Here is a 25469-nt window from a genome sequence, read left to right as displayed (position 1 = left end):
TACCATGAGAGGGAAGCTTATCTTAGGCTGCCTCATGCTACCTTCACTGCTGTTCTTCCTTCCCCAGTTTCTTGCTAATATTCTTGGATGATGCTTTTTTCATGTCTCCACAGGCTAGACAGTATATCAAAGGCCGTCTGTTTCAACAACTGGGACTCAGCTAGGGTTGGGATGGGTAGAAGAAGCATCTCATTCCCACAGATGTTGACAAGTGGACTTTTGTCTCAGTTTCCCCATGTTAGTCCCAGTGCTGGTCATGGGGAAGAATTGAGATGGTGCCATTCTGGATTTGGGGAGGGGGGAAGTAGAGAGGCAAATAGAAAGCGTTATTTAGAACTAGGAAGAGTAATTAGTGGAATAAGAATTAAAATTGGTTGGGGGGCATGCAAAGAAAGAGAATAGAGGGATGGGAAGAAATTGGTTGAGGACTCAAAAAATGGAAACTTCTGATAAAGTGATGATTTTGGTTTAAGTGCAAAATAATAATTTCTAACTGAATTTATTATGAACCATGACACTGAGAAGTCAGAGCAGAAAGCTCACATTCTCTTTTCAATCCCGTTAGAGTTGAGATACACTATTTCAGAGGGAAAATTGAATTGAGAAAATCAGATCATTGTTGGGAGAGTCATTATTGAATGCATCTCAGAGCTGGGAGGAACTGGCCAGATTGACTAGTCTAAGCAATATCTGGGCAGGACTCTGCCTACAACATGGATCCAACAAGTCTCAACCCTTGAGATCTTGATCTAAGATTTTTGGGGGATCATCCTGTAAGGGTTAAATTAGGTGTTTGACAAAATAAATGTTAAATTAGAGAAAGGGATTAAGAATTCCCTTGTACAGTCCCATCCCCTCTCATGGAAGCCCATTCCATTCCAGTCTTAAACAACTACCATTTGGGGGAAGTTTTCCCCAATACTGAGCCAAAACTTAGCCCTCTACAACTTCCACCTTTCATTCTACTTCTGCTTTCTGGGCCAACAAGATCAAATCTAAGTCCCTCTTCCATGCAATAGCTCTTTAAAGAATAATAATTGGCAGTTGTAGGAATTCTTCCTGATTTTATATTCAGCATTCTGGACACCATGGAGCTTCCTAGCTGCCCACCTCGCTGCTGAGAAGATAACTATGATGTTCCTCTTAAGTCTTCTTGTTTGTAGGGTAAACATCCTCAGGTCCCTCAACGTATTCTCATTTGGCATGAACTCAGCCCTTCTGGATTTTATGCAGCTTGTCCCAGTCTATTAAAAAATCTGATTGTGTTACTTAATAATAATAAAATAATAATAAAACTCCTCTGACCAGAGGAGAGTTACTGAACTGTGTTCTCCTCCTCCTTCTCCTTTTAGGACACCATGCAGTATGGAGAAGTGTGTATGTGTGTGTGTGTGTGTGTGTGTGTGTGTGTGTGTGTGTGTGTGTGTATACATGTGGTTGGTGACCTGTAATTGATTTCAATTAAGAGAGAGTGGCGATGGAGCTGTGTGTTTCAGCTGAGTTCTTGATTTTATGGAAGCACCATTTATTAAAAAATAACTAGTTTTATTTGGTATATACACACACACATATAATTAGAATCAGGAAGAACTGGATTCAAACTCTGCCTGTGATTATCTATGAAAGCAAAGGCAAGTGATCTTCCAAGTTTTGGTCTCCACATCTGTAAAATGGGGCAGATGAATAAAATTGGTAGTAGTGACCTTACCAGGTTATTGTGAGCCTGAAATGAAGAGAACACATTATAATATATAAAGTTCTAGATAAAGGTTAGTTATTATTAGAACTGCCTTCAGACTCCCTAAACTGGCATTCATACTTTTGGCTGCTTTTCACACCAGAGACTGCCCTATAATGTATTTCTAATTGACTGACAAAAAGAAAGTATCATTTCTAAGAATGCCAGCGAGCCTTTGCCCTTTGTCTGTTCCATGATGACGTCCAGAGGAGCCTGCCTGGTTTAAATGGAGTGTGGGGGGCCGCCGAAGGGTCTCGTGCTCTCTCTTCAATTTCTCTGTGGTTCTGCCTGTCATAGAAGGGAGGGAAGAAGGCAACCATTAACAAACCATTAACATTTCCAAATGGAGATGCGGTCGGTGACCTGTAATTGATTTCAATTAAGAGAGAGTGATGATGGGGCTGTGCTTCAGCTGAGTTCTTGCTTTTATGGAAGTGCCATTTATAAACACACACACACACACACACACACCCCAAACAAACAAACAAAAAACTAGCTTTATTTGGTCAATGAGGAATGTCATGTCTTCTCACAAAGGACTTAATGGAGCTGGAGAAGGGCCAGAAGAGAGCAGCTAAGCTGAGCAGCTAACCGGGTCTTTGCTGTGAGGGTAAAAAGAAAACAAAAACCAGAAAACGGCTGAGCTTTCAGTTGCCAAGGACATCGCATCGATGCTCTCTAAAGGCAGGGATACTCCAAGCAGCCAGGAGCAGATACCCACTGGAACTAGAGAGTTGTAAGAAAAATAATGGCTTTTCTTATATTGCAGAGTCGCCGGAGGATCATGGAAATGAATGAATCCAGCCTTCAGCACTTTGAGATCCAGTGATGTCACCCATGTTGGACCTCCCTCCATCATGGCAATTTTACCATAGTAAAAGTGGCCTTTTAATGAGTTAATGTAGAAGGAAAAAAATATCCTGCTGGGCAGGTATATTCAGCTTTGCCAGGACCTGCCAGATCTGATGAGCCCATCATGTATGGCCAACTGGATCAGAGATGGAGAGCTGGGAGGGTCTTCTGAGGCCATCTAGCCATTTTACAGATAAGGGAATGAAGGTCCAGAGAAGTTAAATGAGTGTTCTAAGAGCACACAATTAGTAAATCCCAAAGGCAAGATTTAAATCCAGGAACTCTCCAGACTCCAGAGCCAACACTCTTTCCATCATTGGTGGTACATGGCGGAAGATTTGTGTGAGATCTACTATGTTCATTTCAAGCCATTGAGAATGGTATTGATGATAGACATGAGCACAAAATATTAGGAGGCCAAAAATACAATAAAATGAACAGGTCTGGGAGGGTTTTAACTTTGAGGGGGAAAAATCTGTTTACATCCAGAAAATGTTTCCTGAGTCTGTCCATCCTCCCAGCCTCTCTCTCAGGGGACTGAATACACAAGAGCACAAAAGGAACAAAGCGAAGCTGGCCATTGCCAGACATCAAGAGAGTCTCAGAGCTGTGCCTTGTGACAAGTAATTAAGATCCTCTACATCCTTGGCCGGGACAATAGAGGCTTCTAAGAGGCTGCTTAGTTATTCTCTTAAGCCATTATCAGCTTCACAGCAGCTTTGTGTGTTCGCTCTGTTTAGAAACTTCAATCCCCATCTCCAGGGGGGACTCACTGAGGCTTGTGATGGGGGGCACCTAACCCAGCCTGTCCCCATCAGGTCTGTCCTGCTCCTCCTTAAAATATCTCCAAGTTTAGAAGTTTTGTGGTTAGTCTTTCCCCAGAAAGGTGATTCCTCCCCTTCCACTGTTAAGGCTAAGCGATATTTCCTCCAGAGAAATAACTATGGAATTCAGACATTCATTCAAAACAGTTTAAATTTAACCCACTGTTTCCATCCTTGGAATCTGGACACTGGCGTGGGGAATTCCCAGGGGGGCTCTCCCCTTCATCCTTAACCTTGAAACCTTGGCAGACTCTCGCCCAGAGTCCCAGAGATCAAGATGTATGAGAAGCAGAAGTTGAGCTCAGACAGTTCTCTTCAGATATCTGGTCCTCTATCCAGAGATGCGAGGAATCTCACAGGCCTTCTAGTTCAAGCCTCTCCTTTTCCAGATGATGACAGAAAGGTCCGGGGAGACTGAATAAATTATTTGAGGCCACACAGGTAATATCAGAGGAGAGAGGTGGGATTTGTACTCAGGTTCTCTGATTCTAGAGATAATGGTCCTTTTCACTGCCCCCCACCACCACCTCTGACAGTCTTCCACCCACCATGCCATGGAAATTGGACCCGTTATTGATAATCTCTTGATTTGGACTAATGACATCTCCAAAGTGGATGTATCAGGGATGGGAAGGGTCCTGAGTGAGAGAATGTGGGTGACTCAGTGTAACGACTTCAACCCACTGAAAAAATTCATTGTCCGAGTGCCATTGGGATTTTTTGGTGCCATTCCTTTGAAACCAAGTTCTATTCCATTCAACCAATGTTTAGCATCTACTCTATGCAAAGGAAAAATGAAACAGATTCTATTTCAAAGAACACACATTCTACCAAAGAATGCAACATCTACACAACCAACTGCAAAATTATTTGAAGAGGAAGAGATGGAGGGATTAGGAAAGGCTTGTTATAGAGGGGGTGACACCTGAGTTGAGCATTGAAGGAAGAGGAAAGAAAGGCAGAGATATGGAAGAAACACATTCAAGGTGTGAGGAATAGCCTGAGTAGCGAATGTCAAGGCAGGGAGAAACTATGTCAAGTTGGAAGGGCTTCCATTTGGCTGGAACACAGAATTGTTTGAAAGGGAGGAAGAAGAAATAAGGCTTGGAAGGTAGGCTGAAGCAAGATTATGGTCTTAAGTGCCAAGCTAAATTATTTTTATGCTAGGAGTCATAGGGAATGATTGAGGAATATTGAGCAGGGGAGTGCCATGAATAGAACTGCATCTTAGGAAAAGTATTTTGCTGGTTGTATGAAGGAAGGAGTGGAATAAGCTTTCTGGTACAGTCTCCTCTGATTTTTTTATTTTATTCCCCTGGTACCCCTCTCCCCTTAGACTCAAACAGGAATATTGTAAGATCTCCATACTAGGAATCTCTAAGACTGGTCTTTTAAGAGTAGATATTCATTAATATTAAAACCAAGACGGGCTCTGGGAATGGGAAGGGAAAGGGCAGGAGGGCTAATCAGATGCCTTCATGATTGCTTTTTTAATGAAGGATTCCTCTTCCAGTCCTATGTTTAAAATGGACAAATTAGTTAGACAGAGTATGAGCCTGACCTCATTTCCCATAGTGCTTGGGGCTGAGAGTCTTATTCATAAGGAGAAATCTTTGGAACTATGTTTCCTAGAAGGATGTGCGTGAACCCACAGAGTTATGCCATCTTTCAGCAAGCACTCTGAATAGGTGAAGAGGCTTCTCATACGCAGGATTTAAAAAGCTCTGGAAGACTCAGGAATGGTGGTGTGATAGGAAAAGCAGTGAAGATGGGAGTAGTGGTCCCGTGGAAAGGAAAGCAGATAAAGCCATGGCATATTGTTCTTTAACTGCAGCATCATGTCTAGACCTTAATGGTGGCCACAGAGCCCTAGCTGGAGGCTTTAGTATATTTGGCATGAGATAAACATTTCTCTAAGTGAGTGAAAAGGGGAGCTAATTTGGCAATGAAGGTCTGAATTCTAAGCTGAAGTCAAGGATTCAAACTGTCCATTTGCTGTTTGGGGAACATAAAAGAAGGAAGATTGATTGGCACTCTGGCAGTCATTGGTGTATGATCCAACTCCTTGGTATTTGTCTCTATTCATTTTTTTAAACCCTTATCTTCTGTCTTGGAATCAATACCAAGTATTGGTATTGTGAAGGGTTGGGCAATGGAGGTTAAGTGACTTGCCCAGGGTCACACAGCTAGGAAGTGTTTGAGACCAGATTAGAACCCAAGATCTCCTGTCTCCCAGCCTAGCTGTCCATCCACTGAGCCACCTAACTGTTCCTTGCTGTTCTATTTTAATGAATGCTTTCTGTTTTGAAGTTGTGTGTGATTTGTTGTGGTCTAACTTGGGAAAATGTTGGTAGGGGCTCAGGGTTGTGGATTGGAAAGATGATGACCAAAGCAGTACCCCAAACATGGACACAGTGGAGAGGAGTGAATGAGCGAGACATTTCTGATTCATAGACACTTCTAAGGACTTGTCTTTTCGAGATGCCCAGAGGCAGTTATCATAGGTTCAGAGAACTGGAAGTGACCTTGAAGGCCCACTAAGTTTGATTCCCATTCTTTCTCATGCGATGCTCATTTCCTGTGATATTTTTATTTTGTCTTTCAGGGAAAAATACAAATAGGAAATTGGTTTATTTGCAAGGCTGGCTCAGTTCTGAAATCAATTAAATAATCAATGCCTTTTTTTTTAAGAAGATGGTTCAGCAGCGCTGGCTTTCTTTCAAGAGATTCAAGAACCTCAGGCTTTGTTAAAGGGTCCTTGCCCAAGAAGACAGCTAAATGTGTCACTGTCAAAAGCTATTTACAGCTCTGATCAATGACTCTCTGAGACAGGACCAAGACCTAAGCTCGGGTCAAAGCTAGCATTTTGGTCCTCTAGACCTGCCATGCTGGAAGTGTAATAAACTTCATGCTGATTGATTCAACTGACATATTCTGGAGTAAAAGTGAGAGGATCTCTCTCTCTCTCTCTCTCTCTCTCTCTCTCTCTCTCTCTCTCTCTCTCTCTCTCTGTCTCTGTCTCTCTCTCTCTCTCTTTCTCTCTCTCTCTCTCTGTCTCTGTCTGTCTCTTTCTGTCTCTCTCTCTCTCTGTGTCTCTCTGTCTCTGTCTCTGTCTCTTTCTCTCTGTCTCTCTCTGTCCCTCTCCTTCCCCCCTGTCTCTGTCTCTGTCTCTGTCTCTGTCTCTGTCTCTGTCTCTGTCTCTCTCTCTCTCTGTGTGTCTGTCTCTCTTTCTCTCTGTCTCTTTCTCTGTCTCTCTCTGTCTCTGTCTCTCTGTTTCTTTCTCTCTGTCTCTCTCTGTCCCTCTCCCTCCCCCCTGTCTCTGTCTGTCTGTCTGTCTCTGTCTCTCTGTCCCTCTCCCTCCCTACTCTCTCTCTGTCTCTGTCTTTCCCCCCTCTCTTTCTGTCTCTTGCACTCTCTCTTTCTCTCACACTCTCTACCTCTCTCTCTCTGTCTCTCTCTCTGTCCCTTTCTCTCTCTGTCTCTCTGTCTCTGTCTCTGTCTCTCTGTCTCTATCTCTCTGTCTCTCTCTCTCTCTCTGCCTTTCTCTCTCTTTCTCTCTGTCTCTCTCTCTGTCCCTCTCCCTCCCCTTGTCTCTGTCTGTCTGTCTCTGTCTCTTTGTCCCTCTCCCTCCCTCCTCTCTGTCTCTGTCTGTCCCCCCTCTCTTTCTGCCTCTTGCACTCTCTCTTTCTCTCACACTCTCTGTCTGTCTCTCACTGTCTCTCTGTTGCTGTCTCTGTCTCTTCCTTCCTTCCCCCTCTTCTCTCTCTCCTCTCTTTTCTGCCGGTTCTGTTCCCCCCCCCCCAAGGGAGAAGGATGAGACAGACAGCTTTGCTGAAATGGAGCAATTTCACTGAACTGTAAATAGGAGATTCTTGAAGGCTTGTCATAGACTCTACCAGTCAGAGATGAGATGAAACTGCCCCCAGCCCTCAGCTCGGCAGACTAGCCATGTGTGCCCACATAGCTCAGCTCAGTGCCCCCCCCCCGCGCCCCCCTTGATTTCCTACATTCTTCCCCACGAGTACAGTCATGGCCCTCTGCCCTTGTCCCTCAGGCTGCAGGTTGGCAAATAGCTCCTTTTTTGAAGCCGTTCCTTCTTGGGCACTGACTGGGCTCTTAAAAAGAGTGGAGACAAGGAGAGAGCTAGAGAATCATGCGAAGTACAGCGTACACAAATATCAATCCTATTCCATTTGGGGAGAGTGTGAAGAGTTGTTTTCTAGCCTCCCAGGAAAACCTCTTTTTGCTTTGTAGAGAGGTGGCGCATCCATCAGGGAAAAGCAAAAGAAAAACCGTTGTGTTCAGCCGCCTCCTATCAGAATGAGCAGAAAACTTGGCCAGCCCGAGAAAGGATGCAGGAGGCCGGGGACTAGACCCGAAGAAAAGAGTTCTGGTGGCTAAGGGACTTTTCTTCTTTTAACAAATGTCTCTTATAGATCCTATTTGCCACTATTTGCAGCTTGGTAGTGCCATAGTACATAGAGCAGCTGGCCTGGAATCAGGAGGACTACATGATTTCAAATCTGATCTCAGAGACACTAGCTATGTGACCCTGGGCAAGTCACATAACTCTTTTTGGCCTCAGTTTCCTCATCTGTAAATGAGCTAGAGAAAGAAATGATCAACAACTCCAGCATCTTTGCCAAGAAAAACTCATATGGGATCATGAAGCATAGGGCATGACTGAAAATGACCAAACATGGCACATGAGATAGAGAGCTGAATTTGAATCCAGGAGGAACTTGGCTTGTGGTCTCTGTGTAGAAAAAAAAATTAAATGGCACCTAGAGAAAGCATAGAGGAACTCATCTTAATTGGGAAGATCTGCCTTATAATCTACAAAGGTGGTCAGCTTACTTCCCACTGATTTTCCTGATTTCCAAATCTTCCTTCTCCTCCCCCTAATTGAGGGATCCCAAAGGCTTTCTCCTCAGTCTTCTCCCCTTGGTCTCCCATAATAGTGATCACACGTTGATATAGCACTTTTGGCCTTACAAAGTGAGATTCTGACTAATCCTGTGAGCTGTACATGGTATGTTGCTGGGGTTGTGCTGTAGTGTCTGACTCTTCGTGACCCCATTTGAGGTTTCCTGGGCAAAACTACAGCAGTGGTTTTCTATTTTCTTCTCTAGCTCATTTTACAGATGAAGAAACTGAGGCAAACAGGGTGATGTGGCCTGTCCAGGGTCACATTTAGGGAGTGTCTGTGACCTATTTTGAACTCAGGCCTTTCTGATTCCAGCCCCAGTGCTCTTTGGACTGAGCCACCTAGCTAGGGTATATGCACACCTGATAGATAAGAAAATTGAGACCTGGGGAAGTTAAATAATATATATTATTTAACCAGACTAGATAACCTTTAAGTTATCTTTTACTTCTGAGATTCTTTTTTACTTCTGAGATTCTAAGGTCATTAACTCAAAAGACATTAAGTCAGGGCAGCTGGGTAGCACCATGGATAGAGCACTAGACCTGGAGATGAGAAGATCTGGGTTTATTTTATTTTCTGTTATTTTTAGGACCTGGGTTTAAATCTGACCTCAGATATTTCCTAGACATGTCACCCTAGGCAAATTACTTATACCCAATTGCCTAGTGCTTGCTGGTCTTCTTTCTTAGAATTGATATTGAGATGGAAGGTTAGGGGCTAAAAAAAGACACTACATTGAAACTATCGCAGGGCTCTTAGACTTTTATTTTGAGGGCATCATGGACACTTTTGGCAGTCAGATAAAACCTAAGGACTCCTCAAAATGTTTTTAAAATGCTCAAATTTAGTTGGAGGTTAGTGCAAATAAACATGCTCCCCCTGCTTCCCTGCCCCACATAATAACACAAATCCTCCTTGAATCTATCCATGGATCCAGGATTAAGAACTGTGGCTCTGTTGCCATCGGGGCTAAGAATTTCTCCTCTGCCCTTTGCTACAGAATTATTTTCCAGGGAAAGTTAGTTAGCTTTGGGGAAACCTTCCCCAAAAGGGACTCATTGTGATTGCTTTTCTCTACCATTTTTCCCCTGTAGCTCCCACTCTAAATGTTGATTGCTGCTTTCACTAAATACCCGGTATGCCCCTTCCAGTTCTCACCAACATTCTTACTTTCTTTTACAATGAATATTTTAGCATCAGCCTCATTCTGAGGCTGTAGCATCATGACACAGTCTGTCAAATTCCCCAGAGCTCAATTTTTGAGGAGGTGGGTGGAGGGTACTGGCTGTTAATAACAGAGCTGGAATTAGCAATAGAGCCTGGAGAAGTCACATCAAATACCCCAGACCTTTGTGACTCTCTCTAACAGAGATGATGACAATTTTACTTACACATTTCCTGTGAAATAGGCTCGTATTTTTAGAGTCAAATTTATATTGATGCATGAACAGGCTGTTATTTCCTCAGTCCCATTAACCGAGCCTGAAGTATACCTGTATCAAACTGCTACTAGACAGTGTTATTCAATGATCTCCTTCTCTAGACCCCATCTCCTCCTCCTCCTCCTCCTCCTCCTTCCATCAAATGTCTATAAACATTACAAGGCACTAACATTTTTCACAGAAAGGTTGCTTCTGGAGCCTGAAGGACGAATAGAAATTCTTGTCCCTGTGGTGAAGTCAGTTCTAAAAAAAATGGGGGAGAGAGAGTAGTTTGGTAGTGGAGAGGATTGTTGGATACGGTTGTGCCAGGAGGAAGGGTGCAGCCCATTTGGGAGTATGACCCCTCTCATGTCAATGCCCTGTGGCAAAGTCCCCATTGCCCTACCTTGGTTAGGTCTCCAAAGAGAAATGATTCATCTTTGTCTCACTCATTCCCCTAAACGTGCCAAAGAAACTCAAAAACCTTTTCTGAACCAAAGGTGACAGCCACATTGAAATAATTTGCTTTTGTACTGCTTAGGAATGCATGTGTTAAGATTAATTCAGCCTGTCTTTTTTACATGAGCTTCCTCATTAATCACCAAAAGAGGAAAAAAAGAAATGAGTGGCACAAAATGCAGCTGCTACTCCTTCTGAAATGGTATTCAAGAGCTGAGGAAGAGATCCAAGTTGGGAACCAAGAAATAATGAAATCTGAGCCAGTTTCTCTCACACACATCCTGGAGTTGACAGTGATGCTTTAATCTCCTCCTTGTTATTTCAAGAATTCCAGGCTGTGAAGACAGATTCTAAATATCCTTCATCATTTTTGCCTGCTATGGAGACAACCCAGTGGTCTGTTGCCACGATGCCTTGACGTAATCTCTAGTACTCTTGACTAAACTTGCTATGAGAGGATGTGGAGTCCACCAAACTGAGTATGCAGCCATCATGTTGTTAGATGGTGTCATTTCTATCTTCTCACCACTCACAAAGCTACTACCCTTCTCCTGCCTCCATTGCCCCTTACCAGGACTCTTAGGAATAGCCTCCTAATGTCTCTCTACCTCAAGTCTCCTCCAACTCCCATCCATTCTTCCTGTGGGGATCTGAGGGACTTTTCTAGTCTGATTCTCACCACACACAGTCATTTCCTTCAGGTCAGAACGTTGTGAGGAGCAGCTACATAGTTGGAAGCATCCTTTCCAATGAGGCAAGTATTTAAATGTCTGTTGAGGGAAGAGTGTTTGGCTGGACCTGGGGAAAACATAGTCATGGAGCACTGGATTTGGAGAGGGTCAGGGTGTGAAGTCTGAGTCTTACTATCTATGGGTTGATGAACAAGTCATATCTTTGGACTTGTTTCTCTAGTTATAAAGAGAGGACTTTGGACCAGGTGGCCCCTGGGCTTTCTTTGGGCTTGAAATCAATGATTCTATGGCTTCTAGGCTCCTGGGAAGAGAAAACATTTACAATCTGAAATGATCTCTCTCTCTTTCCCTCCTTCCTTTCCTTTCCTTTCTCTTCCTTCCTTCTTTTTTCTTTCTTTCTTTCTTTCTTTCTTTCTTTCTTTCTTTCTTTCTTTCTTTCTTTCTTTCTTTCTTTCTTTCTTTCTTTCTTTCTTTCTTTCTTTCTTTCTTTCTTTCTTTCTTTCTTTCTTTCTTTCTTTCTTTCTTCCTTCCTTCCTTCCTTCCTTCCTTCCTTCCTTCCTTCCTTCCTTCCTTCCTTCCTTCCTTCCTTCCTTCCTTTCCTCCCTCCCTCCTTTCCTTTTCTCTTTCTTTCTCTCTCTCTTTTTGATATTTCTTTCTGTAAACAACACTTTGTAATTGGATCTATGTACATCTTTTGAGTGCTTTGGTAGATTAATCCCCAGCTGTTTTATACAATTTGTAGTTGACTAGAATGGGATTTCTCCTGCTAGTATTGCCTGCCATGGCCAATGGTGTCTATAACGATGCTTATGGTGAGATCTGCAGTCTACCTAACCTATGTGGACTTCTACAGAACAAGATAGGGCTTAGGAGACATATTTAGAATATTCTCTCTAGCCCACCCAAGTGCCTTCCTGAGCTATAAAATTCAATAAAGAGAGAAAACAAACCAGTTTGCTTTCTTCCATTCCTTGGAGAATCCATAGCTTGAGACCAGGAGATTCACCATTTCCTCCAGTCATTTTATATATATTTGTGTATGTGTGTGTGTATACATTGCATAAATACTATACATGTATACACATGTATGTGTATATGCACACATGGATGTATATACATATATGCACACACAAATCTATAGTGCATATGCAAATATATAAGAATAAAAAGAAATACAAATTAGTTCTATACAATAATATATATTTATGTACCATAATAATATATATAACTACATATATATTTTATATCTATATCATTAGAATTTTTTCCCTTAAGAATCAAATGGACCAAGCAGCAATTTTTTGTTTCAATAATAAGAATGATTATTTCCTTCCTGCCAGAAAAGGCTTTAACATGAAGAACTTGCAGAAAGAAAAATGAACCATCCCTCTGAATGCGCTTCTTTAAAGTCTAGACCCATGGGTTTACTGGCTTGATGATTTGATAAAGGGAAGAGGAGGGACATTATTCTGACAGTTGCTAGGACAGCCTAGCAGGTGGGATGGCTTTTGCAGGTATAAAAACAACTATAAAATCAAATTGTTAGCGTGATGGGGTGGTGATACCATTAAAATAGCCATGGAAAAAGCCTGTGTCTTTGCCTTCGCCTGGCTGCTAGCTCTGTCTGTGACTGGGGAGAAGCTCTCATTCCTGGGCCACGGCATAAGGTGCTTTCTTCACAAAAGCCCTGTGCAAACTTATTCCCCATTCATAGACGAGGAAATGGATGTTCTGGGATGGTGTGACTAGACTCAAGCTAAGTGACAAGAATCCATGACAACATGCCATGTCCGGTACCTTCTTTAATTCACTGAATTGTTTTTTTTTTTAAACTTCTCTCGAACTCTGCAGTGATCTATAAAATTAGGGGTTGGGAAAGATCAGGTCCCTGAGACCAACAGAACTTTAATTTCAGCTTTCAAGCAGACTATCAGCCCCTTGAGGGCAGGGATGCTTTTTCGTTAGGCTCTCTGCAACAGATAAAAAATAAAGACCTTCTACAAGTTTTTTCTAGTACCTTCCTCTGCTAGTGCTCTTACCACCTAAAATAATGTTGTACCTATTTATTATATACCAACAGATATGCATCTCTTATCTCTCCATAAAATGTTAACTCTTTGAGGGAAGGGACATTCTGCCTCTACATTTATGGAGCCATCACAGTGTCTGCTATATAGTAGGTTTTTAATGAGTGATTATTGGGCTTTCCTCTGTAGTAAAATATCTTTCTGAATATTTACCTGGAAACCTGGACTGAATGTCCCCAAGGAGGCTCAGTAAACACTAAATCTTTGATTTGTGAATGTTTTTATTTATGTCTTTTAAAAAACTATATCCTCAGTTTTCTCCAGTATCCCTTCCTTTTCATGTCATAGAGAGCCATCCCCCAAAACAAGCAGCATTTTATTTCAAGATGAAAAACAAAGGAAAAAGACAAGGAAACCCAGTACCACCTACGAATACACTGGAAACCGCAATGTTTTTGCACCTTGCAAAATTGCAGTTTGGGGAATGTCTTCATATCTCTCAAGCCCTGCTTGATCTTTACTCTTTTGCAATATTCACTTCTGTTTTCAGTTTCCATAGCATTTTTGTCAGAGACGTTGTTCCTTAGTAATTTGTTTGCTTTACTAAATGCTGTATTGTGAGTTTCATTGTTTCTGATTCCCTCTTATTTAGTTTGATCCATTGATTCTACCATTTATTTTTTAATCACTACTAGATGGTTTTGATGCCTGCTGCTTTATAATGAAATTTAAGTCTTAAAAATGCTATTCCCCCTTTGTCTCTTCCTTTTTTCATCATTTCCCTTAACATTCTAGATCATCTGTATTTCTAAATGAATTTTGTTATTATTTGATCAAGTTCTACAAAGTATCCTCTTGGTAATTTTATTGGTATAGAATTAGAAGTACAAATTAACTTTGGAAGTATTGTTATTTTTATTATATAGGCACAGCCCAGTTATGAGCACTGAATTTCCTTCTATTTGATCTTCCTTCCCTTCCTTTTTCTTTCTTTCATTTTTTCTTTTCTTTCTCTTCTTCCTTCCTTTTTCTTCCTTCCTTTCTTTTTCTTCCTTCCTTTCTTTTTCTTCCTTCCTTCCTTCCTTCCCTCCCTCCCTCCACCCCTTCCTTCTTTTTCTTTCTCTTTTTGATATTTCTTTCTTTAGACAGCACTTTGTAATTGAATCTATGTACATCTTTTGAGTGCTTTGGTAGATCAATCCCCAGCTTTTCTATGCAATTTGTAGTTGACTAGAATGGGATTTCCCCTGCTAGTATTGCCTCTAGGATTTTGTTACTGTTATAAAGAAATGCAGTTGATTATCTAATTAGTATCGTTGCTGATTTTGAGATTTTCCAAATATACCTTCAGTAAACAGGCAGTTTGGTCTCCTTTTAACCCATTTAATTTTTCTCTCTTCTTACTGTTGTTGCTATCATTTTTAAAACTGTATCAAATAATAGTGGGGGAAATAGGCATTTTGTTTCACTCTTCTATTTATTGGAAAATGTTTTGTTATATTCCCATTGCATATGAGGCTTGGTGTTAGATAGATGCTTTTGATGATACATAAAAAAAATTCTAGGCCTACACCTTGGAGGGTTTTTAACCCAAATGAGTGCTATACTTTGTACAAGGCTTCTTTTCTATATCTATTGAGATGTGGTTTTGGATGTTTTACTTTTTACTGTGATTATGTCCTAATGTTGAACTATTCTTTCATCCCTGGCAAAATCCAAATTGTTCATAACAAGATTTCTTGGATAAATTTCTGCAATCTGTTTGACAAGATTTAGTTTGAGCTTTTTGTATCAATATTTGTTAATGATATTGGTTTATAGTTTACCTTCTGTGTTTTAACGTTCCTTAAGGTAAGATTGTATTTGGAGGGACTAGGTAGCATAGTGGATGGTCAGGTCTGGAGTTGGGAGGACATGTGTTGGAATCTGGCCTCAGACACTTCCTAGATGTATGATCTTGGGTAAACCATTTAATCTCCATTGCGTAGCCCTTACTATTCTTTTGTGTTAGAATTGCTATTAAGAATTGATATTCTCATCAGGACCAAGAGATCCACCTCCCACACCTTTGATATTTCCTTTAGAGTTTGCTCTATTTCCTTTTCTGAGATTGGATTATTTAACATTTCTATCTGATTTTCTGATAGTTTGAGTATTTAAAATTTTAGAAGGGATCCTCTCTTGTGTTCTTAGTTTTGTTAGCCTATAACTGCACAATAAATTCTTATTATTCTGATTTTTCCCTTGCACATTTGCTGTTTTATAGATTTTTTTACCTAATTCTTTGTAATCCAGTTAGATTTGATATTTATGCATTGAAAATTTTTTAAATTTAGAATATTTTTCCATGATTCCATGATTCATGATTCCCTCCCTTCCTGTTCTTCCCTCCCCACTCCCAAAGCTGGCAAGCAGTTCCACTGGGTTATACATATATCTCATCAGTTTTTTTTTTTTAAAGAACCCTGGTTTAATTTTATTATTTCTACTTCTATTTTAGTTTCCAGTTAATCTTTTTCTTCTTTAATTTTAAAAATTTTCTCTTTGTGCTTATTTTGTGTTAATCTTCTACTGTTTCAAATTTTTGATTGTAGAGGATATGACTTTTCTCCTTTAGAAAGACTGCTTTAGAAATTTTGTTTCAGCACCATTATTTTTTACATGTGGTTTCTATGATTTGTTCTTTGACCCTCTAATTTAGGATTTCATTGTTAAATCTCCATTTGTATCTCAAAAATGAATTACTATTGCATTATGGAGTGCAAAGGATATAGTCACTATTTCTTTCTTTTCCCATATATTTCCATTATCTCTGTGCCTTAGTACATGATCAATTATTGTAAAAGATGTTGAGAAATATATTCTTTTGAAGTCCCATTTAGAAGATGCCATAAGTCTTGTAGTTCTGGATCCTCCAGCAATTTGTGCAGTTCTATATTTTCCCTTTTATCTTTCTGTTAGGATTATCCAAAATGGTGAGGGACATCAATTTCTTTTTATTAATGTATTACTATTGATATATTTCTTTTTTTTTTAATTTTATAGTATTTTATTTGATCGTTTCCAAGCATTATTCATTAAAGACAAAGATCATTTTCTTCCCCACCCCCCCACCCCCAGTAGCCGACGCGTGATTCCATTGGGTACTATTGATATCTTTCTTAATGACTTTGTATGGTAAGGCCTTAGGAGCAGACACTGATTTGTTAGCTTGGTTCATTTCAGCATAATATAGTTTCCTTGTTTACCGTTTTTATTATTCAAATGTTTATTTTTGCTTTGCCTAATAGCATTGTTAACAACTACTGCTTTTTTGGATTAATTTAATGAAAAGTACAAACATTTTTTTTCTAGTCTCTTGTTTTTATTCTTTTTATGTCTTTGTTTTTTAAATATTTCTTATAAGCAACAGATTGGGAAGTTTTGTCTTGTTTTATTCAATCTGTCACTCTTCTTGTTCTATTGGTTTGTTTATTCCAAACTTTGAGAGGTACATTTATATTTTCCTCCATTTATCTCTAATTTTTTAAAAAAGTTATGATTTCCCCCCTTTTTGCAGAGAATAAAGTATTACTCTCCCATTATTTTATTTTAATCTTTTTAAGGTGATCTTTTCTTCCATCATTTTTCTTCCTCTCACCTTTGGGCTTTGGCTTATTAGTTTTTCTTTTTTGTTTTTATTCAATTACCCTCCCCCCCCTTAGTTAAGTTTAACCCCCCTTTTCCTCCTCTCCTTCAATTTGCTTTTTTTATAAATGTTTTTTATAAATTTTATCTCTGTGCTTTTTTTTTCTAGGATGCCCCTCTCATTGCTCTCTTATTTTTCCTTTCTATTATAGACTCATTCTTTGGTTCAAAGCCCTTATACTCATTTAGTCTTCTTATTCTCTGCATTCCTCATGAAATTAAAATTTCTGATGTTTCCATTTTGGGTTCTCCCTTCTAAGTAGTTTGTTATTGTGCTGCAGTTTGCCTCCAAACCCTTTTTTTCCTTTTGTGCCTCACTTCTCTTGAAGGAAGATAAGTAGTCTAAGAACCAAATCCTTTCAGATAATATTCATTGTCAAGTCTTCATCTCCCTTTCTAGAGTCTCTCTCTTCACCCACAGGGACATTCATCAGGAGTACCCTCTTCTATCACTGAAGCAAGCCTTCTCTTTTTTCCCTCCCCTTTTTCAATCCTTTCCTTTACCTCCTTGCTCATTCTTCAATAGGTTTTCCCCTTCCTGAGGGACTGTAGAAATTATTTTCTCATCATTGTTAGCCATCATGATTGTGGAGTATCACCTATTCTGCCTTGTTTCTCCTCTTTTTATGCATCCTCCCATTTAATAACTTAGTCCTACAAAAAGCACTAATTCACCTGGAGGCCAGGTGTTGAGAAGTCTGGTCCATGATGTTTCAGGCACGTTTCCCCATCATCGCTTTTGCTTTCTGCTTTCTCCTTTAATCCCTGGTGTGTGTTTAGGAAGAAATCACTTAATGGGTGGTTTTGATGCTTTTTTGTTGTTCTAATTCTTTGTTGCTGCTTTTATTTATTTCTATTCCTTTGGCATGGTTGAGAAGAAAATCATCTCTTTAGGTTTGTTTTTCTTTCTCAGGATGTTTTTAATGCTTCATGATTATTCAATGTCCATCTTTTTTCATTCATGGTTAATTTCAGATTTTAACCCTAAGTCACGTTGGGCAGTATCTCGAGCAACACTGATTTTTGGAACACATTAGTCCATTCCCTCCTGCTTTCTCTGGGAAGTGAATAGTCTTGTGTTGACCGAATTTCTTTTATTTTGCAATAGAAGGTCTTTTTCTCGGTCCTTTGCAGAATTTTTTCTCAATGGAATTGTTAAATTTAACAACTATGCATCTTGGAGGTTGCAGCCTTGCATGTTGTTTTGTTCTTCTGGAGGTGATCTCTGGATTCTTTTGCCATCTGGGCAAATTTCTGCCATTTGGAGAGTGGATATCTGTGGGCTTTGGAACAAGACCAGGGTCAAGGTATAGAACTGAACTCTGTTACAATTCCTGAGACGTTGCAGGCTCCATATTGTCTGTTCCTCCAGGCTGGTTGAGCTCTACTAAAGCACATGACCGTGTCTATCTCAGCTATCACAGCCTCAGCAAAATGTCTGTGTTTTGGAGTTTGGATCTCCCTGGCCTTGGAAAAGGAGATGAGGGCGTTGACGTAGGGAGTCAGGCTCTAAAGCAAGTCCTTGCTTGAGTCAGGTGGCCAGTGCCATCTTGCTGCCCAGGAGACTGATGGGCAGTGGGGAAGGCGAGCGTGGGTATTTGTACAGTTCTTATCTTCTTGGGGACTTAATGTCCTGGACCATGGAAACAGCTGAAATGGATTTACCTTTGGCTCATAATTTCTTTTGGAGAGGTCTGGGAGGTTGTGAGGATTGGAGAGAATGTCTAGTCTTCCATTTTGTTGGCCCTGGGACCCAGCAGTCTCTTGAATTGAATCTTAATCAGCTGTAGGACTCAGGCTGATTTCCTAAAAAAATGTAGTTGATTTTTTGATAATTTCTATTATCACAGTTTTTTGGCTGCTAGTCTTCTATCAAAATTTTACTGATTTGAAAAGGGCAGAGCAAAGGGGGGGGGGGGAGGGAATTGCATTGGTTTTGTTGTTGCTTTTCCCTTCTGCTACTCCAAAGAAGATATTTTAGGCAGAAGAGATCCCAAGTTTTCTTTGATGTCCTGTCTCAGCACATTCCCTGAGGCTTCTTAGGTCATGAAATTCCTATGAACTGCAGCTAATTTTAGAATAGAAATAAGGAATGTGTTTGGAATTTACAAGAGAAATCAGTATTTCAAGGTTCATGCCATACATAAGGTGCAACAAGAGGTGTATTACCTTCTAAAGACTGGGAATTTTTAGGAACAAAGACCTTTTATTAAAACTACACAGTAGGCTAAGAAAATTCCTCTGCAATCATGATAAACGGGGGTCCTATTCCACTTAAAATTGGATAAATTCACCTTAAGAAAATGGATGTATACAAGAGTGATGAAGCAGAACAGAATAGCCTGAATACTGAATATTTGAAATTTTATCTCATCTAATAAAAAGGCTGTCATTTCATTAACTAAAATGTCAGTTATCAGATTGTTGTTGTTGTTCCGTTGTTTCTTTTGAGGTTTTCTTGGCAAAGATATTGGAGTGGTTTGCTATTTCTTTCTCCAGCTCATTTTACAAATGAGAGACGGAGGCAAACAGGACTAAGTGATCTGCCCGGGACCACACAGCTAGTATGTGTCTCAGGCTGGCCTTGAATTCGGGGGGATTGGGTGGGGAGTCTTCGTGACCTCTGACCTGGTGCTCTATCTGGGGGGCCCCCAGCTGCCGGCTATACTGAAGTACAATTTGGGTAACCTCAATATCTCTTCTGAGCAGGGCTTGGTGCGTGGATGGCTTTCTTTCGTGCATTCATTTATTCATCAAGCAATTGAAAAATGAGCCTTTCGTGGATTTCCAAAGTTTCTTGTCCGGTGCCGTTGGTCTCCTCATGAACCTCCAACGACAGAGCCCTGCCTTAGGATTCCAAACTTGCCGGAGCGCACACGAAGAGCCAGTCCTCTGAAACAAAGGGATGGGGCTGCTGGAGGATCCTGAAGGGTGTATCTCACTCCCAAACAGCGAGGGGCTAACTTGGCGGGTCTGTAGCGCCACTCACCAGGGCCACCTCCTTTGGCCCATATTCCTGTTCCTCTTCCTCACTGCCACCACTCGGACGGAGGTCCTCCTCGATACTTGCCCGGCCGATTCCAAAGGCTGCTCCTTTGAAACACAACACCACCCCGGCACCTGCAGAATCCAAAGAAGGGGCTCTGTGCGAGGCCGCGTTTGGCCCCAAGACCGCAAGGCTCCGGGTCTGGCTCTCTATCCACCGAGCCTCCGAGGGCTGGCCAGTCACCTGGCTGAGGCTCTCCTCTACAAGGATTTGGCCGTGCTTCCGAGTCTCTGCCTCCTGTTCAAGGACGGCGCTGACCGGGGCCGCGGAACGTCTCCCATCTTAACTTGGATTGTTCCCATCTGGGTCCTGTTTTCATAAAACCAGACCGGACTCCGTGTTCCTTGAACCCAGCCCTATGTCTGCCCCTTGCTTCACTAACCCTCAGGCCCCAGGCCCTTTCCCAGCTGTGCCTTCTGAATTCCTCCCGATCCTCCCCCATTTCTCCTCAGAACTCGCACGGCGCTGGCCGCCGTACCGTGATGAGGTGTTGGCCGAAAGGGGCATCTCCGTTTTTCAATGAAGGTAGGAGTTCTGTCTGGCCTAAACTTGGGTCTGTTCTGGCATCTAGCAGCATCCCCTTTACAAAGCAGGAGCTCTGTGGAAGGAATAAGGGGAATTTCTACGGGAGGAGAAAGGCCGTCTGACAAAGATAAGCAAACACCTGCTCCTGGAGGGGAATGTAGTTTTAAACCGCCATCCCTGCCTCAGGAGTGCCAGACTCTCCCGGACGGCGGCCATTTTCCTTCATAAGAGGAGCCTGACCAGGGCCCCGGCTCCTCTCCGGGTGGTTTCCTGGCCTTCCTAGAGCTTGGGCGAACCTGCGAGGGGACGGGAGAGGGGAAGCTTTTTGGATATGCGTAAGCTGCAGCACGCTAGGTGTGATTACTTCTTGCTTCATTACTCTACTGCAGGAATCTCTCAATGGATTAAAACAAATTTACTAAATGGAATTCAGTTTTTAAAGAAAACATACAATTATAACTGGATTGATGAGGAGAGAATAAGTCCAGAGCACAGTTCTAAAAAGACATTTTTAATAGGCAAATTGATACCCAGCTTAAAATTCAACCATCCATCAAGCCTGTTTAATACCATGATTTAGAATCTGCAGGTGAGCTGAGGGCTGTTCTAGGCTTGCCACAAAGGGCCCAGAAAGGAGGTGCTGCTGGGTTCTTCGTGGTCCTAGTTCTGTAGCGTCCAGAGAAGGAGAGAGTTCACCATGGGCAGAGATGTTAGGCGTATACAATAGAAGGTTCATTAGGCTGAAAAACATCTTCGGCAAACAAATCCTCTGGCAGTTCCTCTTCATTCTCATTATCAGGAAAATAAGTAGGGAAGGGCAGATTTCTGGCAAAGTCTTTATAGGGTGGCAGGATAGAATCCCTGATCTAGGAAGGAAGCAAAACATCACTAATAGAGGCTGTTACCAAGTTGATTTAAGTGTAGACAGTTCCAGGAATCATACAAAACAAAGCAATCCCCACACTATTTATGGTTCGAGTGACAAGATAAGCAGTGGCGTATAGTCCTTGCCCTCTAATCCCTTCATAATCAAGCATCTATCATCATCTGTTAAATAATAACATCCTTTATTATCAATCCTTTGTCAAACCTTACCCACCCCAGGGATCCCTGAGCTGTCCAATTAAAATGAATTTGAAAATCAAAAGTATCACTTGTACATTTACAAAATTAACCGACTCACTCAAAGCAAATATTAAATGCCTATAATATGCAAGAGTTTTAGAGCTGAAAGAGTCAATGTCAAACAACTGTGCTAAAAATAAAGTCTCTTAAATTAAAAAACAACAACAATCTTAATTTCCATCTTAGAATCAGTACTGTCTGTCAGTTCTAAGGCAGAAGAGTGGTAAGGGCTAGGCAATGGGCGTTAAGTGACTTCAGGCCATGTAGCTAGGAAGTGTCCGAGGCCAGATTTAAACCCAAGACTGCTCATTTCTAGATCTGGCTCTCTATCTACTGAGCCACTGAGCTGCCCCCAAGTCCTTAAAATTCTAATCTCTACCTCTAAAAATCAGGCTGTTGTGTGAAACTAAAAAGAGGGAACAGCCTCATCTGAAATCTTAAAAGAAACTGAAAATGTAGGTCTGTGACATAATCAATATGGAATTATATATACATACACGTACGTACATGTAATACATGAAATATGTCATGTTCTATCTTGAATCTCTGCAAGTACAGAATGGTGATACAGAATGGTGTTACTATTGATAGTGTGATTTAATATAAATTGTTCCACTTATTCCATTTGAAATCCCATTCTGGTTGGTATCAGCCCTACCTTTGCCTGGGAGCACACCCCGAGAGGACCCCAGAGGCCTCGCAGCTCCCTGGCTCTTGGAAGAAGTGGCCTCTCATCCCTTCATGGTCACCATCAAATTCAGCATCACACACTTCCTAGCTGTGTGGCTTTGGGCAAGTCACTTAAACTCTCTGCCTCAGTTTTTTCAACTGTAAAACAGAAATCATGATGGCTTCTACCTCAAAGTATTGATTGTAGAAATCAAATGAAACCATAAGTGTAAAGTACTCAGCACAATGCCTGGCACATAGTAGGTACTTAATAAATACTCATGTTCTGGCCTTTCTCTTCTTAAAAAGCCAATGAGTCTTTACAGAGTAGCACTGGTAGAGATTTTTATTATGCCATGATATCCTGATGTTACCTGGTAATTCATAGAATGTTTAGCAATAGTAGAAATATTGGTATGTTCTAAAATGTTGGCACTACTTTTGGAAAAAACCCCAAAACAAAACAAAACCACATCCCTGATTTCTTTACAGCACTTGACTCACTCTATAGAGTTCTTGTTCAGAAAGAATTAATTTTTAAAAATTACATATAATTATACACACAGAGAGAAATGAGGTATAATCCTTTTGGCAATAAGAAAATGAATAACAGTTGAAATATGTTTCACAGCAGCTGTACCTACAGAAAGACAGATCGATTTCAGAACAAGCCACTTTTCTTATTTCACTGAACTTGAATTTAGTTTCAAAGTCCTAGTCTTAAACGTATTAAGGTTAAAAAAATCCAGAGACTTACTACCAAATGCATTTTCAATGGAATAATGCTACCAAACCACAGCTGAATGATTCTAAAGAGCCAAATGTTAACCAGGCTCAAAGTCTTAAGGTTCCAATAGTGATGGAGCTTGATCAACACTTCCTCCCCAAACTCATCATGGATTTTTTGCTCCAAATTAGAAAACAGGTACAAAGACCCAACAACAGAAGTCTCTATACTCACAATAATCTATGCTATAACCAAGTCACTTTCAGACTATAAAATACAGCTTTTGAAGAGGGGAAGACAGGACCAAGCAGTACTAGGTACTGTTGAGGGCACGTGTTTTGACAGAGCGTGGAAGTAGCCTAGCACCAGGGATGGTAAGGTGACAGCTGATCTCTCCAAGCCCAGGGCTGCAAGGGCTGAGAGACCCCAAATTCTAATGGGAAGAGAGTCAGAGACATCAGGAAGGAATATTGTGTTTTCAGAAGCAGAGAGGACAATTAGGTTGAAATGAGGTTGTAAAGGGCTTCAAAAGCTAAACAGAGATCATATTCCCAAGTCCCCACTGATGGACTAGGGCAGTTCTGCTCTCCATCTAAATCTCTCTGGCAGCCCTCTGGAGGGCAGATTGTAGTGCTGGGATAGTTGAGTCAACGGGAGATCAAATAGTAGTTGGCTCCTGAAATAATCCAGGCAAGAGGTGGTAAAGATCTCAAGTCTGACAGATTAAAGAGAAGCTGTGCAGGTAGAAATAAGGAAATTTATTATGTGACCACAGATGCAGGGAGAAGAGTCAAGAGGAATGTGGGAGTCTAGAGGCTGATGTCTTCAACAGAAACAGGCAGTGCTGGAGAAGAGGTGGATGTGGGGGCTACATTTGAAAGGTCTGAGAGGAGCCTAGGGAAGAGACTAGTCTGGGTAATGGAGCATCCTCATTAGAGAACTGAACCCACCGGCTTGAATCCCATGACAACACATTTTTCCAATCCAATGAACTCACAATCCCCCCTCCACACTTCCTCAGTTGAGAACCTGACTTCTTTCTTCATTGATAACGTGAAACCATTCCATGTGAATTCTCTTTCTTCTTCCACTCTTAATCTCAACCTCTTAAAGTCACCCTTACTTCTCTTCTTTCCTCTGGTTCCACCTTTGATTCCTTTTTAGGCTCTCTAACAGAGAGCAACTTCAACCCCCCCTCCCCGCCCCTTTATTTTGAATTTTCAAAGTCTCCCAGGCTATTGGTTTATTTCTTATTGCTATCAAACATGTCCAAATCTGCTTCATGTAAAACACAGAAGTCCCTTCATGAGCCTTACTGTTCTTGAAGCCAAACATTCTATAGCGGGGATGGTGAACCTTTTAGAGCCCAGGTGCCCAAACTGCAACCCTCATACTGCACTGTGAATCTCCCACCTTACCCCAGATAGGAGAGGGAAGAAGCACTCCCATTGGGCTGCTGGGCAGAGGGGAGGGTCATGGGAGAAATATGCTCAGGCATGGTAGAGAGGGGGAGGGGAGCAGCCCCCTCCAGTACATGTGCCATAGGTTCACCAACACAATCCTATAGCCTTCACCATGGCCAGATTCTTTGCTTCTCACTTCTTAATCTTTTGCAGTCTGAATTCTGCTTTAATTAAAGTTATAAATGATCTAAGTGCCAAACTTGACTGCATCCTCCCCACGCCTCATTTGCCATCTCTTTGTTAAAACTGAGAGATAACCCTTGGATAATCTCTCCTTTTGCTTCTCCTCTTGACTATCTAACTGCATTTTTTTTTAACCCTTACCATCTGTCTTAGCAGTAATACTATGTATTGGTTCTAAGTCAGAAGAGCAGTAAGGGCAAGGCAATGGGTGTTAAGTGACTTGCCCAGGGTCACATAGCTAGGAAGTATCTAAGACCAGATTTGAACTCAGGAACCCAGTACCTCCCATCTCTAAGCCTGGCTATCAATCCACTGAGTCACCTAGCTGCACCCCCCCCCCCCCATTGCATTCTTTATTTTTTTAGGGGCCCTAATTGTAGGTGTTCTCCAAAACTGTTCCAGGATCCCCTACCTGTACCTCCTTCTCTGCTTTAGGTTGCCTGCTCCCAGGGCTCACCAAATCATTGCTGGGACTTAGTATAGACACATAATTGGCTTTAGCCCTACCATAGTTGAGACCCTCAAGCTCAAAAACCCACCAGCTTCTTGGAAACAGGGATTACAATTGTGAGCCACCATGTTCCATGTCTTTTCTCTTCTCTGAGAATCAACCTGCCTAATCTGAGTAATTATTTATCACCAAGATATGATAAAATTCTTTTCTTGGAGAATCACAGAATCCCATGAAACAAAGAAAAATAAAAACAGCTCTCCATCCTATGAGTCTTCTTCATTCCTCATTTCTATAGTGTCAGAAAGGCAGGAAGAGGGGAAACAAGGGCTAAGAATCTCAGTTTAAAGACCGCTCACAAGCTTCCACTTGTGAAAATGAGGTCTTCATCCACAGACTGGAAAGAAAGAGGCTGTACTGCTACAACAGCTGGCTTATCATTGGATCTGCTGCTGTGACTGCAAACCCAACAGAAGGAGCTGCGGGCTGGGGCAGGGTGGTTCACAGGCACTTGTCCACAAGGGTGATGCCCAGGGGCAAAATCCACATTAATTTCATGGGACATGGAGTGATCCCATCCTGCAGATGAGGGACAATATAAGCACAAGGGCTGTCCCACAGGTAATTCAGGTTTAAATGCTAATACTGAA

General features: G+C 41.4%; 2 protein-coding genes across 3 annotated transcripts in view; one reads left to right on the top strand and one right to left on the bottom strand.

The window, feature by feature from the left end:
- Nucleotides 1-25469, top strand: part of NEK11 (NIMA related kinase 11) — a 388343-nt gene that overhangs the window by 357026 nt on the left and 5848 nt on the right. The gene's annotated exons all lie outside the window — the stretch shown is intronic.
- MRPL3 (mitochondrial ribosomal protein L3) overlaps nucleotides 20697-25469 on the bottom strand; it is a 36030-nt gene continuing 31257 nt past the window's right edge. The window contains exon 10 of one of the 2 annotated variants that reach the window (XM_007505108.3): nucleotides 20697-21067. In XM_007505108.3, coding sequence (XP_007505170.1) covers nucleotides 20912-21067 — 156 coding nt within the window. In that variant the 3' untranslated portion in view covers nucleotides 20697-20911. Of the gene's footprint in view, nucleotides 21068-21989; nucleotides 22155-25469 lie in introns of those variants that run through there. The other variant, XM_056800252.1, reaches the window with a different exon arrangement.

The sequence above is a fragment of the Monodelphis domestica genome, chromosome 5, assembly GCF_027887165.1.
Source record: "Monodelphis domestica isolate mMonDom1 chromosome 5, mMonDom1.pri, whole genome shotgun sequence".
Lineage (NCBI taxonomy): Eukaryota > Metazoa > Chordata > Mammalia > Didelphimorphia > Didelphidae > Monodelphis > Monodelphis domestica.
Note: the sequence above shows the minus strand (reverse complement) of the source record. Positions and strands in the feature narration are given on the sequence as shown.